We start from the raw sequence: 22387 nt of genomic DNA, 5'->3' as shown, positions 1-22387 counted from the left end.
AGAGCCCCTGCAGTCCCCTTCCCGTGCTCGCCCCCACAGTGTTACCTGTGCTGGTGGGGCTGTGGCCCAGTCTGTCATGGCCTGCTTTGTCTCGGCATTCTCCAGTGGCTGCTGTAGCTCATGTCGCCAGGTGCTGTCTTCTAACCCAGCCCAACCAGCAGATGTTCACATGTTGAAGACCAAGCTGTAGATTCCAGAGCTGAATGGTCATGGCGCTGTGTCACCTTGTATTGCAGGCAGTTACGCCAGCTGTGGGTGGGAATGTACCATGAAGAATGGATGGCATGGTCTTGGTTCCCTCCACCTAGGGAGGGACAGTGCTGGGTTGGTACAGTATTCAGAACCTCTTGGGGCAGTGGAATAGGACACAACCCTGGGTGGGAGGGATTTTGCTGTGTCTCTTCAGGACATCCCCACAGGTAAGGGGGCTCTTCCTGGGCCCTGTTTTTAAGGGGTGAGGACGCAACACAGGCAGTTGGGGCACTTGTCCAGAGCCCTGTGGCTCAGCTGTGCTTAAACGAAGGAGAAAGTCTTGCTATCAGGAGCTCTGGGACTCTCTCCCTGGGCGCTACTGACAAGGTCGTCTCGGGGGGTCCCTGTCTTTGTGGTTCATGCCACAGTTGGCAGTGAATGGAGAAATAGCTGTCACTACAATTGCAGGAGCCGGACCTCTCTGAGCCACACTGGAATGAATGCTGCTCGTCATCCCTCTCATCTTTTCACCTACAGCAGGCATCTTGCTGTGGGTCAGGCGTGGGACTGTAAGGAGAGCAAGGGATGTAGCACCGACTTCAGGGAGCTTATGTGCAGTGGTGGTGGGAGGAGGGAGGAGTGACCGGTGAGAGTCAGGGTTAGAGAAGGTTGGAGAACGCAGAACTGACACCAAGTATGCAACTCTAGAATGCTTAAAGCACCTGGAAGCCAATGTTAAAGACAGGCAGAGGAGAGCAGAAACACTGACCAGTAATTTGACAGCCTTTATGGGCAGCAAACAATTTGAAACGCTGTTCAGTTTCACTGTGTGTTAGTCATCAGGGAAATTCAGATTGTCAGCTCAAGTTGCAAACTCTGGCTATTGCTGGATTTGCACACTTGCCAAATGCCATCTCTCAAGAGGTGAGGGATGTCCTCTTGCCATTTCTAGTTTCATTTATTCTGATTTTTTAAAATAAAAGAGTTATTTATTTTATTGGAAAGGCAGATCAGATTTACAGAGAGGAGAGACAGAAAGATCTTCCACTCCCCAAATGGCTTCAACAGCCAAAACTGAGCCATTCCGAAGCCAGGAGCTAAGAGCTTCTTCCAGATCTCCCACACAGGTGCAGGGTGCCAAGGCTTTGGACCATCCTCAACTGCTTTCCCAGGCCACAAGCCGGGAGCTGGATGGGAAGTGTAGCATCCAGGACATGAATTGGTGCCTACATGGAATTGCGGCACTTGCAAGGTAAGGATTTAGCCATTGAGCCATTGAGCTGGGCCCTCATTGTGAATTTCTTTGGAAGACTAAAATGGACTCCGGAAAGACCTGGGTTAGTGGAAGTGGGACACATGCTTAGCCTCCCAGGTCCCTGTGTCCTGCTACTTTCTTTCTTCCCAGTCCTATAAAGGGTACTTACTGCTCTGTGGGAGCTCATCAGTGTGGGCAATGCTGTTTGGCTCTGGAGCATTGGGGTTCAATGAATCCGAGTGAGACTCCAAAACAAGTGAAATGATTTTAATTTCTAGTCAAGGGGCAACCTCCTGCCATAAGCAAGAAGCACCTCGAGCGAAATTAATCGTGGGGTTTTTATAGTAAGAGATTCAAAAGTTATGTGACAGTGAGCAAGTACATGATTAGGGGCTAACAGTGGCACAAAACAGAAAGCATGTGACAGGAATTTACAGTGTATAGGTTGGAGGTCCTGATCGTATCACTTCAATGCAGAGAGTAATAAAACAGTAGCACAGTTTATTCCAAGTCCGTGAGTTCTGCATGTAACTGTCCATCAATTTGTCGTTGTGATTTCCACAACACCTCTGAATGTAGATTCCATTGCTGGACGAGTGAGCTGTTTGTACTGACTGATGTAATGCAGTCCCTGCAACTGCAGCAGTCGTCGTAATAGTAATAATACCAAGGATAGCAGTGATTAGCAGCCCTGTGAATCTTTTAAATCTCTTCTTTACTTCATGAAGAATCATGCGAAGGAGGACTGTGTTTGAATCTTCTGCCCAGGGTCTGGACAACTGGACTGGCAGCCAAATATCTACATAGGCTTTTTTTTTTTTTTAAGATTTACTTTATTTTTATTGGAAAGTCGGTTTTACAGAGAGGAGGAGAGACAGAGAGGAAGATCTTCCATCCGATCATTCACCCCCCAAGTGACCACAACGACCAGTGCTGTGTTGATCCGAAGCCAGGATCCAGGAACCTCCTCCAGGTCTCCTACATGGGTGCAGAGTCCCAAGTCTTTGGACTGTCCTCGATTGCTTTTCCAGGCCACAAGCAGGGAGCTGGATGGGAAGTGGAGCTGCCGGGATTAGAACTGGCGCCCATATGGGATCCTGGCGCGTTTAAGACGAGGACTTTAGCCGCTAGGCCACGCAGCCGGGCCCGTACACAGGCGCTTGAAACATATATAGACTGGGTGGAAACATACAGACTGGGTGGAAAAATTAACATTAATGCTAGAGTTTAAGCAAGTGTAGAAGGAACACCTTGTACAGGAAACCAAACATGACGATGGATTCCACATGGTGGTACCACTAAAAGAACAAAAGGTAAACGAACACAAGCCTGTATGGGGACTGTCTGATTCTTCTTGATAATAAATGAAAAGAAACCACTTTGGTTAGCAACTTGTTCCTTCCAAATCTCAAGCGGTTTGAGTGCCGTTATTAATTTCCACAGATGAATTTGTTTAGGATGTTGCGGTAATTCAGGAGCTGGAGGGGACCAGCCTCCTGCATGCCAGGTGATAGAATCTGGGCATTCACTCTCATTTGAAGGAAATCATTATGGGCCTCCCAATACAGTTGTCGTTGAGTATTGCAACTCCGTGCATTTCCCATAGGGCTATAGTCAGTGACATTTCCATAGGAAATATTAATCAGAGAATGGAGTCCAGGCGCTTCGCAAGATCCCCCGTGTATCCAATGAGATGACTTAGGCTTTATTGGAGGCTGACATATTGGTCTTGAGTGAGTCTGATCAAGGATATGACAGTAAAATCCAGTACCATTGATAAAGACAATTGAGGTGTTTTTCTGATCTTTAAGAGCCATCAGCCATGGTTGTGGATATGCATGTAAACGGTGTTCCTCATATCCTGTGCAGATGGGTATGCCGTCAGAACCTGTCTGATAAGTGTCATTTCCTATCATCCCCCCTTCTTCATGTTTACGAGGTCCCCCAAGATCATAAGGACCTGGCAACCAAATAGTTTCATTAATGTATGCTGGAACTGTGGCATTCACCCAAGTTACTGGCATGTTGGAGGGTGGGTTAGGGAAATAAGTCCAATAGGTAAAATTGCTTGTCTGGGAGGAGGTTATCGTGATAATAGCTAGCATAGCCAAGAAAAGTGTTTCAGCATTAAAAGATTGTCCTGTGTTCTGTCACTACGTTGGTCCCTTCTTGTGTTAGTCTTTGTGTTGACCCTGTGTAGGCACAGGCAGCCTAGCTCCGAAAGTCACAGAAGCAGATAAGGACAAAGGTTGTATTCCAGCAACAGGTGCTCCTTTATCTTGAAAGTTAAATCAGGTTCTCGTTCCCCATCTCCAGTGGAGACATGTAGTGGGGAGCCAGCACTCTGCGTTTCTGTAAGGATAAGAGCAAAGCCTCTCCCCCACACCTTTACAGTCTCCCTTTTCCATTCTTTACTTCCTGGTAGTTCTATCTATGAAGATGGAGTGTGCCGGTGCTTGTCTAGCTCTGTGCTTCCATCTTCACATCGATTTTAAAAATTACAGTAAATAATGCTTTCATTAGTTTATAGTTTGGTGATAGGGGTTCCCGTTCTTCCCCCCCCGCCCCCGCCTTTTTTCTTGTTTTAAAAGAAGTATACTTAATGTAGCATGGGAACGTTCAGCAATAGCTTGTCCTTGAGAGTTACAAGAAATGCCAGTGGAAGGGCCAAATGTTATATTGTTGAAAGCCTGGAGCCAGTAGCCAGAAGCTTCCTCCAGGTCCACACAGTTGCAGGGTCCCAAAGGGTTTGGGCCATCCTCAACTGTCTTCCCAGACCACAGGCAGGGAGCTGGATGGGAAGTGGGGCCTCCAGGATTAGAACCGGCACCTGTATGGGATCCCAGTTCATTCAAGGCAAGGATTTTAGCTGCTAGGCCACTGCACCAGGCCCCAAACTGTTTTGGTTCTAATTATGGGGTCTAAAATTAAAGCTGTGGTTTTGAAAAATTGTAAGTGAGGAATTTTAGGAAAATTGACCATGAAACTCTGCAAGAACTATTTGCTATTGTTCATTTAACTGTTGCTACACAAATTTTAATTTGGTCTTGGCCTCTTTGGTAAGCATCTGAGGACTGTTGGATCAGAATCTCCTTCCAGTGTATGAAAAAGATGGGAAAGTGCGCATGTGGGGATGCCTAGTGAGTGTCTAAGCCAATTCATATCTTCTAACACCTTCTGAAAGTCATCTAAAGTCAGTAAAGAATCTATGTGTGTTTGAACCTTTTGTGGTCGTACGTGAATGGCAATTAATTGATATCCCAGATAGCAATAGGAATAGCCTGACTTTGAATCTTATTTATTTATTTATCTTTCAGCGGCTACTTGGAGACCATATTAACTTAAAACTTGAATAGTTATCTGTAAGATATTAGTAAGGGAAGTCTATGTAGAAGCTATTACAATATCAGCCATGTAATAAATGAGCAGTTCTCCAGGAATCATCTTGTGCAAGTCATTTAAAGGTTGTGCAACATATAGCTGACACATGGTAGGGTTGCTAATCATCCCCTGGGGCAAGCATTTCCACTGTATCTAGTCTGTGGCTGAACATTGTTTAAAGCAGGGTTAGTGAAGGCCAAACATTTACAGTCATCGAGATGCAAAGAAATATTATAAAAGCAATCCTTTAAGTCAGTGTAACTACATTCCAATCTTTGGGAATCATAAAAGGATTAGGAATTCCTGGCTGTAGAGTACCCATAGGTTCTCCTGTGGCATTAATTCTGCCCAAGTCGGTAAGCATTCTCGGTTTCCTGATTTTGTTTCTTTATAACAAAGACTGGAGAATTCCAGGGGCTGTCAGAAGATTCTATATGATTTCCTCTTAACTGTTCTTGTATTAATTGATGGAGAGCCTCTAATTTCTCTAGAAATTTTCTCTAATTTCTCTGCTCAGTCTGTATAGGCTCATTTTGTTTCCAGATTAATTAGCTAATTTTGGGATTTTTAAGAGCAGTGGCCCTTATGCTAAATTTGTCCAACCTAAACCTCTTTTGTTTATGTTATTATTTACTGAGACTGGAGATCTGGTTCTCTGGGAATATTTTTTTTCCTAATTTTTTTTATATCATAGCAGTTTTTTTTTTTGTTAAAATTTATTTATTTTTATTGCAAAGTCAGATATACAGAGAGGAGGAGAGACAGAGAGGAAGATCTTCCATCCGATGATTCACTCCCCAAGTGAGCTGCAACAGCCGGTACTGAGCTGATCCAAAGCCTGAAACCAGGAGCTCTTCCACGTTCCCATGTAGGTGCAGTGTGCCAAGGCTTTGGGCCGTCCTCAACTGCTTTCCCAGGCCACAAGCAGGGAGCTGGATGGGAAGTGGAGCCGCTGGGATTAGAACTGGCACCCATATGGGATCCCAGGGCGCTGTTCAGGGCGAGGACTTTAGCCGTTAGGCCATGGTGCCAGGCTGGGGAATATTTTCCCAAATCCTGACTTGCAGTACATCCTTGTCTGGTAAGCACGTTAAAGTTGGCCTTAGAATATCCTATATAAATTTGCGTATTAAATTTTTTAATAGATCTCTTCCCCACAAGGTAAAACCAATATTAGCAATGTACAAAGTGGAAAATATTGTTGGTTGTTCAAAGGTGCACTGCAATTCTTGTTTTGATGGATAAACTTGTTCTAAAGTTCCCACACCTGAAAAAGTTACCGGAACCTGAATTTTAGGCCACTCAACAGGCCAGTGTTCTGAAGCTATAATGGAAACATTGGTTGCAGTATCAATTGATCCAGTAAATTTCTTACTAATAATGACTACGGTCATGGGATGGCATGCAAAAATAACTGTTTGATAGAAAACATTCCTACTAGTACTGCCAAAACCTCCAGTGCACTGGACAATCACTGTGCTATTGGCTGATCTTGAAAAATAGTACGTTCCTGTTCAGTATCATCCATTAGACTTAATTCCCCATAAAAATCTGAGTCTATGACTCCTGGAATTACATGAAAACCTTGCCTTGCTAAGCTACTTCTGGCCAGTAGGAGGCCTACCGAACCTGCCGGTAAAGGCCCACAAAGATTCAAAGGAATTTTCTGTTTGCCTTGTAGAGGAGAAAAATTTTAAGGTTTTGGGGCTGGAATATCTAGGGCTGCACTTCCTGTGGTGGTATAAAAGAGATCGGAGATGCTTCTCTGGCAAGCCTTGAGCCTGGATTCCCAGGAATTCTCCCTGGCCTACAAGCTGTGCGGTGGAGCTGTCAACGCGAGGGGCAGCGCTATGGTTCCTCCTTGTTGCTGAGCCTCATCCTGCCACCAACTTCGAAACTGTAAAAACAAATTTTCTTCTAAAACCATTTTGGCTAAATTTTCCCAGACCTATGGAATCATGCGGAATTGAGTAGCTAAGTGTTCTAATAACCCTCTGGTAAAGGCAGCATGCATTCCATATGAAGCTATAGCCTTCCTGAGTTCTTTGAAAGTATATTAAAATGTTGATGCTCAAATAAACTGATTACAGGAAAGGGTTTACATAATCAGATCTCAAAACAATTGTGGCTGGACCATAAAACAACAAGAAGAGCCACCTGTTATTCCAAAAACCCAAGTAGTCTTTTACTTTTGCCCAACCTGAATTTTTTAATTGTACCAAGATGACATATGGATTGTACAAACAAGCACATTTACCTTTTTAAATATTTTTTCTGTTACAGAAAACTTGAAAAGCTAGTTCACAATAAACAAAAAGTATAACATTTTCTTACCAGCGAACACAGACAGTAATTCAGAGTAACAGTTTTGAGATTTTCTTAAAGTAACTCTAGCTGGAATAGTGATATAATCCTGAAATTTATTGTGAGATCATTCCTTGCTAAGTCTCAGGAGGCATTGAAGCCAAACAACCTTACTGAATATGACATCTCTTTTTATGCAAATTACCTGTTCATCCTAGGGAGCTGTCAATATAGAGCTCTAATTAGCAGTTTCATCTGCATGCCATGCATGTAGAATCAGTTTTAACAAAAAGACAGACATCAAGACAGACAAAGTCCAGACAAGTCCAGATAAGAGGCCACTACACACAATCTGGAAACCTCTTTCCTCTTTTCCTCTCTGTCTCTCCTCCTCTCTGTATATTTGACTTTGTAATAAATAAATCTTAAAAAAAAAAAAAAAAAAGAAGCTGATTAGATTGTACCTTTGAGTAAAGGTCAGTGCAAATCCTGCGAACCAGGCTTCCTGGCTTGGCTGCTAGGGCCGTGTCAATCACCATGGTGGCCTCCCCAGAATACCAAGCCAGGTTCTGGTCACTGCTCTCTGACTGGGGCCTCCAAAATGTTGCAGGGCACAAGTAAAATCATATCATACAAACCTAGGATTTCTTTTTTTGTTTTTAAAGATTTATTCATTTTTTATTGGAAAGGCAGATATACAGAGAGGAAAGACAGAGAGGAAGATCTTCCGTCCGATGATTCACTCCCCAAGTGAGTGCAATGGCCAGTGCTGTGCCAGTCCGAAGCCAGGAGCCTGGAACTTCCTCCGGCTCTCCCACATGGGTGCAGGAACCCAAGGCTTTGTGCCATCCTCAATTGCTTTCCCAGGCCACAAGCAGGGAGCTGGATGGGAAGCAGAGCCGCTGGGATTAGAACCAGCGCCCATATGGGATCCTGGCGTGTTCAAGGCGAGGACTTTAGCTGCCAGGCCACCGCGCCGGGCCCAACCTAGGATTTTTTTTTTTTTTAAGATTTATTTATTTTATTACAAAGATATACAGAGAGGAGGAGAGACAGAGAGGAAGATCTTCCGTCCGATGATTCACTCCCCAAGTGAGCCGCAACAGCCGGTGCGCGCCGATCCGAAGCCGGGAACCAGGAACCTCCTCTGGGTCTCCCACGCGGGTGCAGGGTCCCAATGCATTGGGCTGTCCTCAACTGCTTTCCCAGGCCACAAGCAGGGAGCGGGATGGGAAGTGGAACAGCCGGGATTAGAACCGGCGCCCATATGGGATCCCAGGGCGTTCAAGGCGAGGACTTTAGCCGCTCGGCCACGCCGCCAGGCCCCAACCTAGGATTTCTTTTTTTTTTTTTTAAAAGACTTATTTTTATTACAAAGTCAGATATACAGAGAGGAGAGACAGAGAGGAAGATCTTCCGTCCAATGATTCACTCCCCAAGTGAGCCACAACGGGCCGGTGCGCGCCGATCCGAAGCCGGGAACCAGGAACCTCTTCCATTCTCCCACGTGGGTGCAGGGTCCCAAAGCTTTGGGCGGTCCTGGTCTGCTTTCCCAGGCCACAAGCAGGGAGCTGGATGGGAAGTGGGGCTGCCGGGATTAGAACTGGCGCCCATATGGGATCCCGGGACATTCAAGGCGAGGACTTTAGCCGCTAGGCCACGCCGCCGGGCCCCAACCTAGGATTTCTTAAGGAGTTTTTAATAACCCAGCTTGGTGGTGGCATGGTCCACTAGAAATTATCAAATGAAAAGTCACCATAACCCAATTTGAATCAAAACCTAGGGAGGAAAAAAATGGTCGTTACCGTGAAATCCATCCCTTAAACCGAAGACCTGTATTCCAGTTTCCTCAGCGTTATAAAATATTCGTAAAAGACGTAACCTGGACACATTAACAGAATTGCAAACATCCAACTTTTACTGTTTCTTTGTCCCTATTCCATTACTGTCAGGCTTTGCTTTACTCTAGAGCTGTTTGGCTGCAAGAGGTCTTCTTCCATCCTGCCCTTGGGCTGAATTCACTTTGATTGTTGAAGGTGGACAAACCAGTTCATCTACTGATTGATATGGTCTTAACTTTCCCTCTTCCTTCAAAGAAGGCAGCTCCGTTTCTGCGTTTGAGTGTGACTGCAGTGGCTGTAGGGCCGATGAAATGAGTGAATATCAAGTCCATATATTTTTTTAAAGATTTATTTACTTTTGGGCCCGGCGGCGTGGCCTAGCGGCTAAAGTCCTCGCCTTGAAAGCCCCGGGATCCCATATGGACGCCGGTTCTAATCCCGGCAGCTCCACTTTCCATCCAGCTCCCTGCTTGTGGCCTGGGAAAGCAGTTGAGGACAGCCCAATGCATTGGGACCCTGCACCCACGTGGGAGACTCAGAAGAAACTCCTGGTTCCTTGCTTTGGATTGGCTCAGCACCAGCCGCTGCAGCTGCTTGGGGAGTGAACCATTGGACAGAAGATCTTTCTCTCTTCCTCTCTGTACATCTGACTTTGTAATAAAAGTAAATAAATCTTTTTTTTTAAAGATTTTATTACTATTATTATTGGAAAGCCGGAAATACAGAGAGGAGGAGAAACAGAGAGGAAGATCTTCCGTCCAATGATTCACTCCCCAAGTGAGCCACAACGGGCCGGTGCGCGCCGATCCGAAGCCGGGAACCAGGAACCTCTTCCAGGTCTCCCACGTGGGTGCAGGGTCCCAAGACTTTGGGCCGTCCTCGACTGCTTTCCCAGGCCACAAGCAGGGAGATGGATGGGAAGTGGAGCTGCCGGGATTAGAACCGGCGTCCATATGGGATCCCAGGTGTTCAAGGCGAGGACCTTAACTGCTACGCTATTGTCTTGGGCCCGAAATTCCTATTTTAAATGAGATTCCGAGAGTTTGCTTTCAAGCATTCTTTTCCTCTTTCGGTTTCGCTGCCTTTATCTAAAATTTATCTTCTTAAATAAAATCCCAAAAGTTTGCTTACCTGATTGTTCTGATTTCCTTTTGGTTTCACCGTCTTTCATGAAACCCCAAAAGTTGGGCGCTGGTTGTTGGGGTTCAGTGAATCTAAGCGAGACTCCAGGACAAGTGAGATGATTTTAATTTCTAGTCAAGGGGCAGCCTCTTGCCATAAGCAAGAAGCACCTTGAGCGAAATAATCGTGGGGTTTTTATAATAAGAGATTCAAAAGTTATGTGACAGTGAGCAAGTACATGATGAGGGGCTAACAGTGGCACAAAACAGAAAGCATGTGACAGGAATTTACAGTGTATAGGCTTGGGGTCCTGATCGTATCACTTCAATGCAGAGTAATAAAACTGCATGCCTCGAAGTAGCTAGCTGTCTTTCCTGTAAATCCAAAAACTCCAAGATTCTCCCTATCTCCTGTCTGCCTCCTGGTGTTTCAGGAAGCAGGGGCTTTTTCTCGTAACAGGGTGCAGGTGTCTCTTTGGAGATTCCAGACTTCCAGGAGTACAGGCACTTTTACAATTACAATTACCCCTTTACACTGGAGGGCTGTGCACACACCTGGTAGGCTGTTACTGCAGTACTAAGTGGTTTTATTTCCTCCCCACCGCCTCACACTGCATCTGTTCAGAATCCCCCAAGGGGGATACATTTCCAAGCACAAATTGGGATTCAGAATAGCCTTTCCTTGGGCCTTTGGGTGAAGAGTTGTTGGCTGGCCTGGTTTCAGTCTGTCTCCCCAGGCTGCAGCCAGGTGAGCTTCTGCAGAAGCTTCGTTCGTGGCTAGAGTCTGGCTGGCAGCTCTATGAGGGGCTTCGTGGTATCTGCTGATGGCCAGGCATGGTGGCAGGGGAAGGACAGGCCCCACGATCGGGCGTTGGCAGAGGTAGGCTGTTAAGTGTGACTGCCTTTACACAGGGTGCTCTTGTGATGTCTGGAAGTGACACTGTGGACTTGGGGGGGTGTTGGTGATGGCCCATACACCGGCTATTCCTGAGAGCCTAGGCGGGGACACTGGCCACTTTGGAGGTACTGAGCATCTGTAGCGTGCTGTGTGGAGCAGGGGCTGTGCACTGCCCGATTTAGGTGCGTGTGGGGAGTTTTCCAAGCTGGATGGCCCTTCCTGGAACCCTTCAGCCAGCCTTGATGGGATAAGCCTGAAATCCCTGGGCAGGGCCAGCTCAGGGATCAGCACTGGCAAAAACAGTCACAGCCTGCTTGTTAGGTTCTGGACTGAGCCCTCCTCCCAGACGAGGCTGGTGATAAGCGGACAGACCTCCCAGTAGAGCGCACCGCGACCTTGTGCATCCGTGTCCTGTTACCCGGCTGTGCCGCATCCTCGGCCAGGTGTCAGCCACGTGATGCCCAGTGCTCTCCTGAGCGTGTTTGGCCTTTCCTCCTTGTGCTTCTTTCCTGTAGGAGTCGGAGTCTGAAGCGAAGATCGATGGAGAGACCGCGTCAGACAGTGAGAGTCGAGCGGAGCTGGCTCCCCCACCAGCGCCGGCAGACGACACTCCGGAGGTCCTCAACAGGGCCCTTTCCAACCTGTCCTCCAGGTAACCAGCTTGGCGAAGTCTGCAGGCTTGTGAAGAGAGGGGACAGGGTGCCTGCTTCCCTGCTGGACCCCACTGCTGTCACCTGGTGCTTGGCAGTGACAGCACAGAGGGTGGCCAGGATTGGGGGGGCAGCCCCTCCCGGAGGGAGCTGGCCCTGGAAGGGTGCTCTGGGCAGGCCAAGGAGGAGGAAGAGTGGGGACCAAGGAAGGAATGGACGAGGTTGGCAGGCGTGGCATACTGCCGAAACTTGAGCTTGTGTTGGTGACTAAGAGGCAAACTGCTTTTTGCTGGCGGCCTGAATTTTTGGCTACAAGATTAGTTTTCCCGCTCCCAGATACTTTCATGATGAGTAATTCTTTAAATTCTCTTGGATACATTGGGAAATACTTCAGCTTAGGTGAAACTAGGAGAAATTTTTTTTTTAAGATTATTAATTTGAAAGGCTGAGTGAGTAAGAGAGACAAAGAAAAGAAAAGAGAGAATCTTTGATTCACTGGTTCAAACCCTAGATGACCACAAAATCCAAGGCCTGGGCTAAGCTGAAGCCAGGAACCTGCAACTGTTCCGGTCTCTAACTTGGATGGCAGGGGCCCCGGTATTTGGGTCATCTGGAGTACGTTAGCAGGGACCTGGATCGGAGTGGTTGGCACTCTTAGCATGACAAACAACAGTTTGACCCACTTTGCTACAACATTGGTCCCTGAAAGGAAAAGCTTTTGGCCATTGAGAAGCCGGTCCTCCTAACAGCAGCTCTCTGGGTAGATAGACAACACAACTCACAAGGCCCCAACACTTCATCTGTGTGCCTCCTGCCTTGCTCCCCGAAAGGCTGTGTTGTGCAGTGGCTAAGGGCCAGACCCCAGCACATCAGTCCCAGCTTCATCATGGGCCAGGTGGATGGCATCGGTCTGTGTAAAGCTGGTGGGGTTAGGGCTTGAGTGACACAGGGTATGTGAAGTTCTTACAGATGTGGTGTGTCTGTGATAGTGGTCGTTGTCATTGCTTCGTCTCCTTCCCCCGGGGGTGCTGTGCAGGGCAGGATTGTGCTCCAGGAAGCATGCTCAGTTTGATCAGGCAAACACAGGAGCAGAGGGCACTGCGTTTCCCTGGCGTTGGCTTACCTGATGTTTTGTCTGACACCTGCCTTGGGCCTTCAGCTGAGTGTTCCGCAGTCCGCGGGGCCCCTGCTCATCTGGTTGTAGATGAGGCCCGGGCGTGAGGGGCCCTGTTGCCACCAGCACGTGGCTGCTGCCTCCTTGAGAGTGACCGGGGCTCTGGAAAGCACAGAATGCAAGGCCTTCCAATCTCTGAGGGGAGACCTGGGCCTGGCGGGTTGAATTTGGATTCTTTCAGGACCCTAACCCGTGTTGTCTTTCCTCCCTGTGCTCTAACCAGATGGAAGAACTGGTGGGTGAGAGGCATCCTGACTCTGGCCATGATTGCGTTCTTCTTCATCATCATCTACCTGGGACCAATGGTTTTAATGATGATTGTAAGTGCCACTTTTATACAATTTTGTTGTAAGGATTTATTTTCACTGAATTTGAAAGGCTGATGGACAGAGGGAGAAGCCTGTGGAGATCTTAGATCCGCTGGTTCATTCCTCGAGTACTTGTGGTAGGCCCAACTGAGCCAGACCACCCAGATCTCCCACTTGGGTGGCAGGGGCTCAGCTACCTGAGTCATCCTCTGCCGCCTCCCAGGGTGCATGTTAGCAAGGAGCTGGAATTGGAAGCAGAACTGGTACTGGATTTATTTTTATTGCGAAGTTAGATATACTGAGAGGAGGAGAGACAGAGAGGAAGATCTTGCATCCATTCATTCACTCCCCAAGTGACCGCAATGGTTGGTGCTGCGCCAACCTGGAGCCAGGAACTTCCTCCAGGTCTCCCATGCAGGTGCAGGGTCCCCAGGCTTTGGGCTGTCCTCGACTGTTTTTCCAGGCCACAAGCAGGGAGCTGGATGTGAAACAGAGCAGCCAGGATTAGAACCAGTTCCCATTAGAACCGGTCCAGGCGCATTCAAGGCAAGGACTTAAGCTGCTAGGCCATCACACCGGGCCCGGAACTAGTACTTGAACGCAGGCTCTTGGGATGTGGGTGTCCCCAGCAGTGTCTGAACCACCCCTTCATGCCAGGCTCTCTTGTATGCAGGCACTGACTGAGTTGGTTGGGAGCTAGTGGGGAATCAAGGCTCCTCAGAGCACTTCTGCCTAGAACAGCTGTACCCTGACCTTTCAGCTGCCAGCAGCTGCCAGTTGTTTGTGGTTAAAGATTTCTTCACATTTCTTTGAAAGTTTATTGAAGAAGCAGAGAAACAGAATGTGTACCAGAATGTGCCTACACCCAGTAGCTCAGCCCTAACATTTCATAACAGGCAGGGCTGGGCTGGGCTAAAGTTGGATCTGAGAAATAAGTTTGGAGTCTCCCACATGTGTGTCAGGAACCCCATCACTTGAACCATCACTTTTGCATTCCCAAGTCTGCAACAGCAGGAAGCTGGAGCCAGATGCTGGAGTCAGGAGTTGAAGTCACGAAGACATTGTGGTGCAGAATGTAGATCTAATTTTTTCTTTTTTTAAAGATTTATTTATTTTATTGGAAAGTCAGATCTACAGAGAGGAGAGACAGAAAAATCTTCCATCTGCTGGCTCACTCCCCAAGTGGCTGCAATGGCCAGAGCTGAGCCAATCCAAAATCAGGAGCCAGGAGCATTTTCTGGGTCTCCCACGTGGGTGCAGGGTCCCAAGGCTTTGGACTGTCCTCTGCTGTTTTCTCAGGCTGCAAGCAGCGAGCTGGATGGGGAGTGGAGCTGCCAGGATACGAACCAGTGCCCATATGGGATCCAGGCACATGCACGGCGAGAACTTTAGCTACTAGGCTACCACGCCAGGCGTAAGATGTAGAAATCTTAACTGCTGGACTAACACCTGCCCCCTTAGTTTTTTAAGATTTATTTATTTTTATTGGAAAGACAGATTTACAAAGAGAAGGAGAGACAGAGATCTTCCCCCTCTGGTTCACTCTCCAAATGGCTGCAATGGCTAGAGCTAAGCTGATCCAGAGCCAGGAGCTTCTTCCTAGTCTCCCACACAGGTACAGGGTCCCAAGGATTTGGTCCATCCTCCACTGCTTTCCCAGGTCTCAAGTAGGGAACTGTCTAGGAAGTGGAGCAGCTGGAACACGAACCTGTGTCCATTTGGGATCCCGGCTCTTGCAAGGCGAGGATTCAGCCCTAAGCCATCTCTCTGGGCCCCAGTTTATGATTCTTGCTGTTTACAGCCCTGGCTGTGTCTGCGCACTGCTTCTAGTTTGGTTTTGTTTTTGTGAGGCCTGCTTCCAGGGCTTAGATCTGTGCCGGTTCTAGTTGCTCTCAGTCTGCTCACTCTCCTAGATAAGTCAGACTATACACAGCTGAACCTGCGGCCAGACAGTGTGGGATTTTCAAGCATTTAAATTCGTTTAGAAGAGGAAGAGATTGTTTGAACCGTGGGAGGTTCTGGGATAAAAAGTTAATTGAGGGGGTGCAGGCAGGCATTGTGGAGCAGCAAGTTCAAACTTCTGTGTAGGATACTAGCATCTGGTATCAATGCCTGGAATTCAGTCCCACCTCTGCTTCTTGTCCAGCTTCTTGCCAACACAACTGGGGGGCAGCGGATGATGACTCAAATACCGTGGTCCCTACAACTCACTTGGGAAGTCTGGATGGAGGTCTTGGTTTGTGGCTGAGACCTGGCACAACCCTGGCCGTTGTTGACATCTGGGGAGTGAGCTAGTAGAAGGCAGATAGCTTTCTGTCTCTATACTCCTCAAAGAAATATGTATGTACACTTAAAGGTTCACTACGCATCAGTCAGTGACCATCGCATCCCAAATGTGCCAGGGTTTATTTCCGGATGCTCCCGCCTGATGTACCTGGGGCAAGCAGCAGAGGATGGCCCTGGAGCCCCTGCACTCATGTCGAAGATGGATGAAGCTCCTGGCATCAGCCTGGCTCAGCCCTGACTTTTGTGGTCTTTGGGGAGTAAGCCAGTATATGGAAGATTTCACTCTTTGCTCTTTCCCTGTCACTGCATCTCTCTGTGTAGCTCTGCCTTTCAAAAAAAAAATAGGAAGCATGTATTTTATTGTAAGAAGTTGGATCCACTGTCTGTAACACAAGGGGCAGAACTGTGGGAGTGAGGCTTTTCTTAGGCTTTTCTTGACTGCCTGTGAGCTGCTGGTTTGTAAACTCATGGTAACTGGGCAGGCAGTGAGTGTCTGATGCTGTGTCTTGCAGGTCATGTGTGTTCAGATTAAGTGTTTCCATGAGATAATCACTATTGGCTACAACGTCTACCACTCCTATGACCTGCCCTGGTTCAGAACCCTCAGCTGGTAAGCGCTTTGGGGATATGGGTGGGGTGCTTTGCGGCAGGTGTCCGCAGAGAGACTGGGAGGGACCAGGAGAGGTCACTGCAGGCTCGCGCAACACCCGTGAGACCCGGCTCTACTTGCAGGTACTTCCTGCTGTGTGTCAACTACTTCTTCTACGGCGAGACTGTCACAGATTACTTCTTCACGCTGGTCCAGAGAGAGGAGCCTTTGCGGATCCTCAGCAAATACCATCGCTTCATCTCCTTCACTCTCTACCTGACAGGTGGGCCGCTTGTGTGTCGTGTTCCCCTGTGACTGGCCATGGGAGTGGGGGGCTCCTGGGTCAGGCATAGGCTCTAGCTCCCAGAGGGAGCGGAGCGGAGGCCATGTAAGGTTGAGCAGCATGGCTGTTTACTAAGTTGGGATGGAGGGGGTTGTGTGCTGTGGGGGCTGCAGTCTGTGCCCTCCCCAGGAGGACAGCAGAGCATGGCCGTGGCCTGACTGCGGAGATTTTGCTGTGTCATGCAGGAACTTGCTGTGTTTAGGTGACTGCCTTGAAGGGACATTACAGCCTAGGGAATTTTACCATATTTAGATTTAACAAGTTTGAATGGGGCCTGGCGCGGTAGCCTACTGGCTAAAGTCCTCGCCTTGCATGCACCAGGATCCCATATAGGCGCCGGTTCATATCGTGGCTGCTCCAATTCCCATCCAGCTCCCTGCCTGTGGCCTGGGAAAGCAATAGAGGACGGCTCAAGGCTTTGGGACCCTGCACCCATGTGGGAGACCTGGAGGATTGGCTCAGCTCTGGCTGGGAAGTGAACCAGCAGATGGAAGATCTTTCTCTTGGTCTCTCCTCTCTGTAAATCTTCCTTTCCAATAAGAAATTAGTAAATCTATTTTTAAAAAGTTTTGCAGTCTCAGCAAGGAAATTAGCTTCCCCCCATGTTTATTTATTTATCTTTCCAGATAGTTAAGTAATAACATTAATATAAAGTCAGCTAAGGTTTTAGACTCCCTGTAATAGTGCTGTGGGTTTTCATTGCTGTCTTCAAAGCCTGTTAGAAGCACTGGAGATGTTTGCCTTCACCTGTGTTTGGCCCACCCTGTGGTGGTCCTTGGTGTGAACAGCACCTGGCTCTATAGTGTTGCCTCCCTGCCATGCGCCTGCAGTGGAATATGTGAGAGCAGGCCTCAGGTTTGGGGCAGCGCCATGCCCACTGCAGGTCAGGCCTGCTGTCGCGGCTCCCTAACACCAGGGGCTGGCCGCCTCCTCTTTCTTGTGAGGTGGAGCTGCCGCCTTTTTTTCTGCCATGGTCTGTCTGGGTCAGTGAAACACACTCAGGGTGGTCTTGAGCCCCTTGTATTCTGAGTCCTTCCCAGGCCTGGTCTCAAGATCTAGGGCTGGTGAGCTTTTTTTAGATGGTAAACATTTTAGGTGTGAGGGACCTTGGGTCTCTGTTGTAGGCGCTCAGCTCTGCCACAGTAGCACAAAAACAGCTACAGACATGGATGGCTGCATGGATGGATGGGTGGGAGGGTGGATGGAAGGACGGACGGACGGGGAGATAGATGGCTGGGCCGACTGTCCTGGTAAGATTGCAGAAAGACCAACAGCTGATCTGTCTGGGCGCTGGCCCCTGCTTTAGGAGCAAAGCACTGCTATCAGCAAACCGAGTGTGAGCTACAAGGTGATAAAACAGCATTTTCCTTTGTTGTCCTTTTAAAGTGAGGTTTTAATTTGTTTGAAATGCCAAGGGGCAGAGGATGAGACCTGGTGCATTCCCCAATGGCTGTGGAGTTAAGGCAGAGCCAGATGAAGTCAGCAGCCGGCAGCTTGACTGTGTCTTCCATTGGGTAGAAGGAGCCCAGGTATTCAGCCCATCGTCTGCTCTCCCAGGCACGTTAGCAGGGAGCTGGATGGGAACCGGAGCAGCCGAGACTTTGGTGCTCCGACATGGGCTGCCAGCCGCACAGGCAGCAGCTCAGCCCACTGCACCTCAGTGTGACCCTACCTTTATTGTCTTGAAGGAGTCAGTTTTTCCGCTCTGACTGTTCATCCAAATAGTTAGCTTTTCTGCTCCAGCTTTGAAATTGTGCTCTAGTTTGCTGCTGTGGAGACGTGAAGGGACCACTTATCACAGGTAATGGAAGAGCAGGATAAGATAAAGATGAAATGTCATGTGTGGTTTTTTTTTTTTTTCCTATTTTTTTCTTCCCTCCCTCCCAAAACTAGGTTTCTGCATGTTCGTGCTGAGCCTGGTCAAGAAGCATTACCGGCTGCAGTTCTACATGGTGAGGCAGCATGGCAGGAGGGCCGGTTTGTCTGAGACCCCGCAGACACGCCAAGGCCTTTCATGCTTTCTGCAGTCAGTGGGACCTCTGGGATGCAGGGTGTCTGTCTGTGTGCAGCAGGAACCTAGAGCATGGAGGAGGGCTTCCTGTTCAGGGTTGGCGACTGCATCTTCCCAGGCCCAGTCGCTTGTGTAGATCCGAGTCTGTGCACTCGGATCCTGGGTGCGGGTGTGGGTGAGCTAATATGTGAGATACTACCCACAGGTGTCCTGCCTGGTACCTTTTCGGGTGTTTCCCTGCCTCACCTTGAGACTGTCCCCTTTGAGTGCCCCACGTGCTCTGTAAAGACCAAGAAAGGGAACAGTACTCGGGCCTTGAGCACATGGGTGGGCCTGCCCCCTTGTGGGCCATGGAGCCTCTACTCTGTTTACTGGAGAAGCAGACAGAGCTCCCATCCCCTGGTTCACTCTGAGAATGCCTGCTTAGGGCTTGAGTTGAGCCAGCTGAAGCCAAGTGTAGGAACTCAGTCTGGGTCTGCCCAGCGAATGGTGGAGGCCCACGGACCTGGGCCACCAACAGCAGCCTCCCAGGGTCTGCATTCGCGGGAAACTCAAGTCAGGATCCAGAGCTGGCTGCTGAACCCAGGTACTCTGATGTGAACGCAGGCCTGTATCAACCAGCGTCTTAACCTGCAGGCTCACCGCCTGTCCTGGTAACTGCTTTTGATGGGATTCTTTTTTTTAAAAAAACATCTATTTTGGGCCTAGCACGGTAGTCTAGTGGCTGAAGTCCTTGACTTGCATGTACCAGGATCCCATATGGGCACTGGTTCTAATCCCAGCATCCCTGCTTCCCATTCAGCTCCCTGCTTGTGGCCTGGGAAAGTAGTTGAGGACAGTCCAAAGCCTTGGGACCCTGCACCCGTGTGGGAGACCCAGAACAGGCTCCTGGCTCCTGGCTCCTGGCTTTGGATTGGCTCAGCTCTGGCCGTTGAGACTGCTTGGGGAGTGAATCAGTGAATGGGAGATCTTCCTCTCTTGTCTCTCCTCTCTCTGAGTATCTGGCTTTCCAATAAAAATAAATAAATTTTTTAAAAAAGATTTATTATTATTTTTTTAATTTGAAAGGCAGATATACATAGAGAGGAGAGACAAAGATCTGTGCACTGGTTCACTGGCTGCAACAGCTGGAGCTGAGCCGATCTAAAGCCAGGAGTCAGGAGCTTCCTTGGGGCCTCCCACATGTGTGCAGGGTCCCAAGGCCTTGGGCCATCCTCTGCTGCTTTCCCAGGCCACAGCAGGGAACGGGATGGAAATTGGAGTAGCTGGGACACAAACCGGTGGTGCCCCTATGGGATCCTGGCGGATACAAGGCCAGGGTTCAGCCACTAGGCCATCGCATCGGGCCCTTGACGGGACTATTAACAGTTTTATTGCCAGAATCCTGTTCTGTACCTTTTATTTGGAATAAGCTGGACATAAAAGCAAGCATTTTTTTTGCTGTTTGTCTCTCAGCAACTTCCTGTTTGGTATTAATTATTCTCTGAAGTTACTTCTGAAGTAAGCGTGGTAGGTTGAGGGCTTTTTTTTTCTTTTGTAGTTCGGCTGGACGCATGTGACGTTGCTGATTGTTGTAACCCAGTCACATCTCGTTATCCACAACCTGTTTGAGGGAATGATCTGGTGAGTGCCTGGCAGGGGGTCTGCTGAGAACGGGGGCGCCTCAGCATGCCTGGGGGTGGCGCGCTCCCAGAGTGCTGGGCCGAGGCCTCAGTTTGTGTTTCTGGTGCCTTCCTGGTGATGCTGCTGGTCGGGACCTGCCTCTGAGAACCACTGTTCCAGACTGGTAGGCATGGAGAAGCTTAGAATCAAAGGCCGTGCCCCATGTCAACACGCTTAAAAACTTTGAAGAAGTAGTGTGGTTTTCCAACAAAATGTAAGGTACTGAATGTCATGAAGAAAAAAAAACAGATTAGTAACTGTAAAGGAACGTTGAAAGTTGCGTAGATTCCACATTTGGCAAAAGTAAAGCAACCAAGTGGGTTATCTAACAACATCCTCATGGTAAGGAGCAAGACAAGATTGGTAACTGATCCCCTTTGTAGTTACAGATAAGCCATTCTAAATAAGTCATAGCAGTGAATAGTGAATCAGAAGAGTAATATCCTGTGGTGCTGCGGGTGACACTACTGCTTGGGAAGCCTGCCTCCATATCGGAGCACTTGTTCATGTCCTGGCTACTGGGTTTCCATCCAGCTTCCTGCTATTGCACCTGGAAGCAGCAGGTGATGGCTCAAGTACTTGAGTCCCTGCCATGCACATAGGATCCAGGATGGAGTTCCTGGCCCCTGGTGTTGGCTTGGCCCTGCCCATCCCAGCCGTTGTGCCCATTTAGGGATCGAGCCAGCAGGTAGGAGGTTATGTGTCTTTCCTTCTCTCTGTCATTCTGTCTTTCAAATGAATTTTTTTTTAAAAGTAACATGCCATTGCCAAGTAGGATTTATTGTAGAAATCCAGTGGTTTTAATAGGAAGTGATTTTAACAGGTTGCCTAAAGGAGTTAGGTGATTCTGTGAGCAGGTGTGAGGGAGGGTGTCAGGATTGTGGTTCCGACCCCAGGTGGCGCCTGTCTCCAGGCCTCAGCATTGGCATGCACTAATGCACGCCTTCTGGGAAGTGGATCAGTATCAGCACAGGCAGATGTGTGTAAAACGAATATCATGGTCTGGGGAGGCACCGGCTCCTTGCCTTCCTCTGTGCCTTGTTGAGTATTTCTTAAGGTTGGCATGCGTCAAGCCCCCATCTTTACAGACCCATCTCTAATTGGTTCTGCAGTGACTAATATTAAGACCTATAGTTACCAGTTTTCAAACCTAGACAAGTTAATTATAGTTAAGAGCAGAGTCTGTGCTAGAAGCATTGACAAAGTGAATGCCATGGGGGTGGGAGGTGGGATGGATCATAGAGGAAGGCGCGGATGCTCCTGGTCCTGCCTCTGAAGACAGAGCGAGACAGGGCTCAAGGGGTGTGTGTGTTAAGTCAGTTGAGGAGCGTATGTCAGAGTGAGGGGAGGAGAGATACGGTGTAAGTGTGGGAATGGCCCCTTTCATGATGCGGATGGGGGAAGAATTCCAGCTGTTCCAATTGGGATTTTTGCCCCCAGTCTGTCCTAGGGAAATGTAAGCCTCATAGAGCTAGTGATGAAGAGTACAAACAATGAATTATGAACTAGACTTAAAATATGTTTAGAATTGTAGAGATTTGACAAGAAACTCGAAAGGCTTAAGGTGAGTATTTTTGGGAAAGAGGATAGCGATCGGCAAAAGAACATTTTACTTTTCCTGTGCGGTTTATACTTGTCTGCATATTCCTTTGCCATGGAAAGAGCAGCTGACGTTTGATAGAATGGCATCTCTTTTTTCACCGGTCACTCAGTAAACATGTGACTGCCAACTTCGTAGCAAGCACTCCGTACAGCTTGTGTGATATTTTCTTCTCTTACATCTTTTTTTTTTTTTTTTAAAGTATTTTACTTTTATTGGAAACACACATTCACAAAGAGAAGGAGAGACAGAGAGGAAGATCTTCCATTTGCTAGTTCACTCCCAAAATGGCTGCAATGGCTGGAGCTGTTGATCCAAATCCAGGAGCCAGAATCTTCTTCTGGGTCCCTCACACAGTTGCAGGGTCCCAAGACTTTCGGCCATTCTCCATTGCTTTCGGAGGCCACAGTCAGGGAGCTGGATGGGAAGTGGAGCAGCCAGGATACCAACTGGCATCCATGTGAGTTCCTGGCACTTGCAAGGCAGTGGATTAGCCAACTGAACCACCATGCAAGGGCCTTATAGCTTACTTCTTACTGGGTTATAAGTATTCCATGGATTGTGTTGCTGGAATGTGTGACCGGCATTGTGCTGTGGACTTGGGAGGCATTGTTGTCTTGTTGGGGTTGAGCCTCACCTTAGTGTATTTCCTAGGTTCATTGTCCCCATTTCTTGTGTGATCTGTAATGACATCATGGCCTACATGTTCGGCTTTTTCTTCGGCCGGACACCCCTCATCAAGGTAAATGGATTGGCCCATGGGATCTGTGAC

At 48.3% G+C, this 22387-nt stretch overlaps 1 protein-coding gene across 1 annotated transcript in view; it reads left to right on the top strand.

The window, feature by feature from the left end:
- The window catches only part of CDS2 (CDP-diacylglycerol synthase 2), a 64725-nt gene that overhangs the window by 36782 nt on the left and 5556 nt on the right, over positions 1-22387 (top strand). Inside the window, exons 2-8 of the mRNA XM_004593342.4 lie at positions 11508-11644; positions 13040-13136; positions 15923-16020; positions 16143-16282; positions 18236-18294; positions 19894-19976; positions 22270-22357. Coding sequence (XP_004593399.1) covers positions 11508-11644; positions 13040-13136; positions 15923-16020; positions 16143-16282; positions 18236-18294; positions 19894-19976; positions 22270-22357 — 702 coding nt within the window. The remainder of the gene's footprint in view (positions 1-11507; positions 11645-13039; positions 13137-15922; positions 16021-16142; positions 16283-18235; positions 18295-19893; positions 19977-22269; positions 22358-22387) is intronic.

This window comes from Ochotona princeps, chromosome 22 (genome assembly GCF_030435755.1).
Source record: "Ochotona princeps isolate mOchPri1 chromosome 22, mOchPri1.hap1, whole genome shotgun sequence".
Classification (NCBI taxonomy): Eukaryota; Metazoa; Chordata; class Mammalia; order Lagomorpha; family Ochotonidae; genus Ochotona; species Ochotona princeps.
The sequence above is the reverse complement of the archived record's forward strand: the minus strand, read 5'-3'. Positions and strand labels throughout refer to the sequence as shown.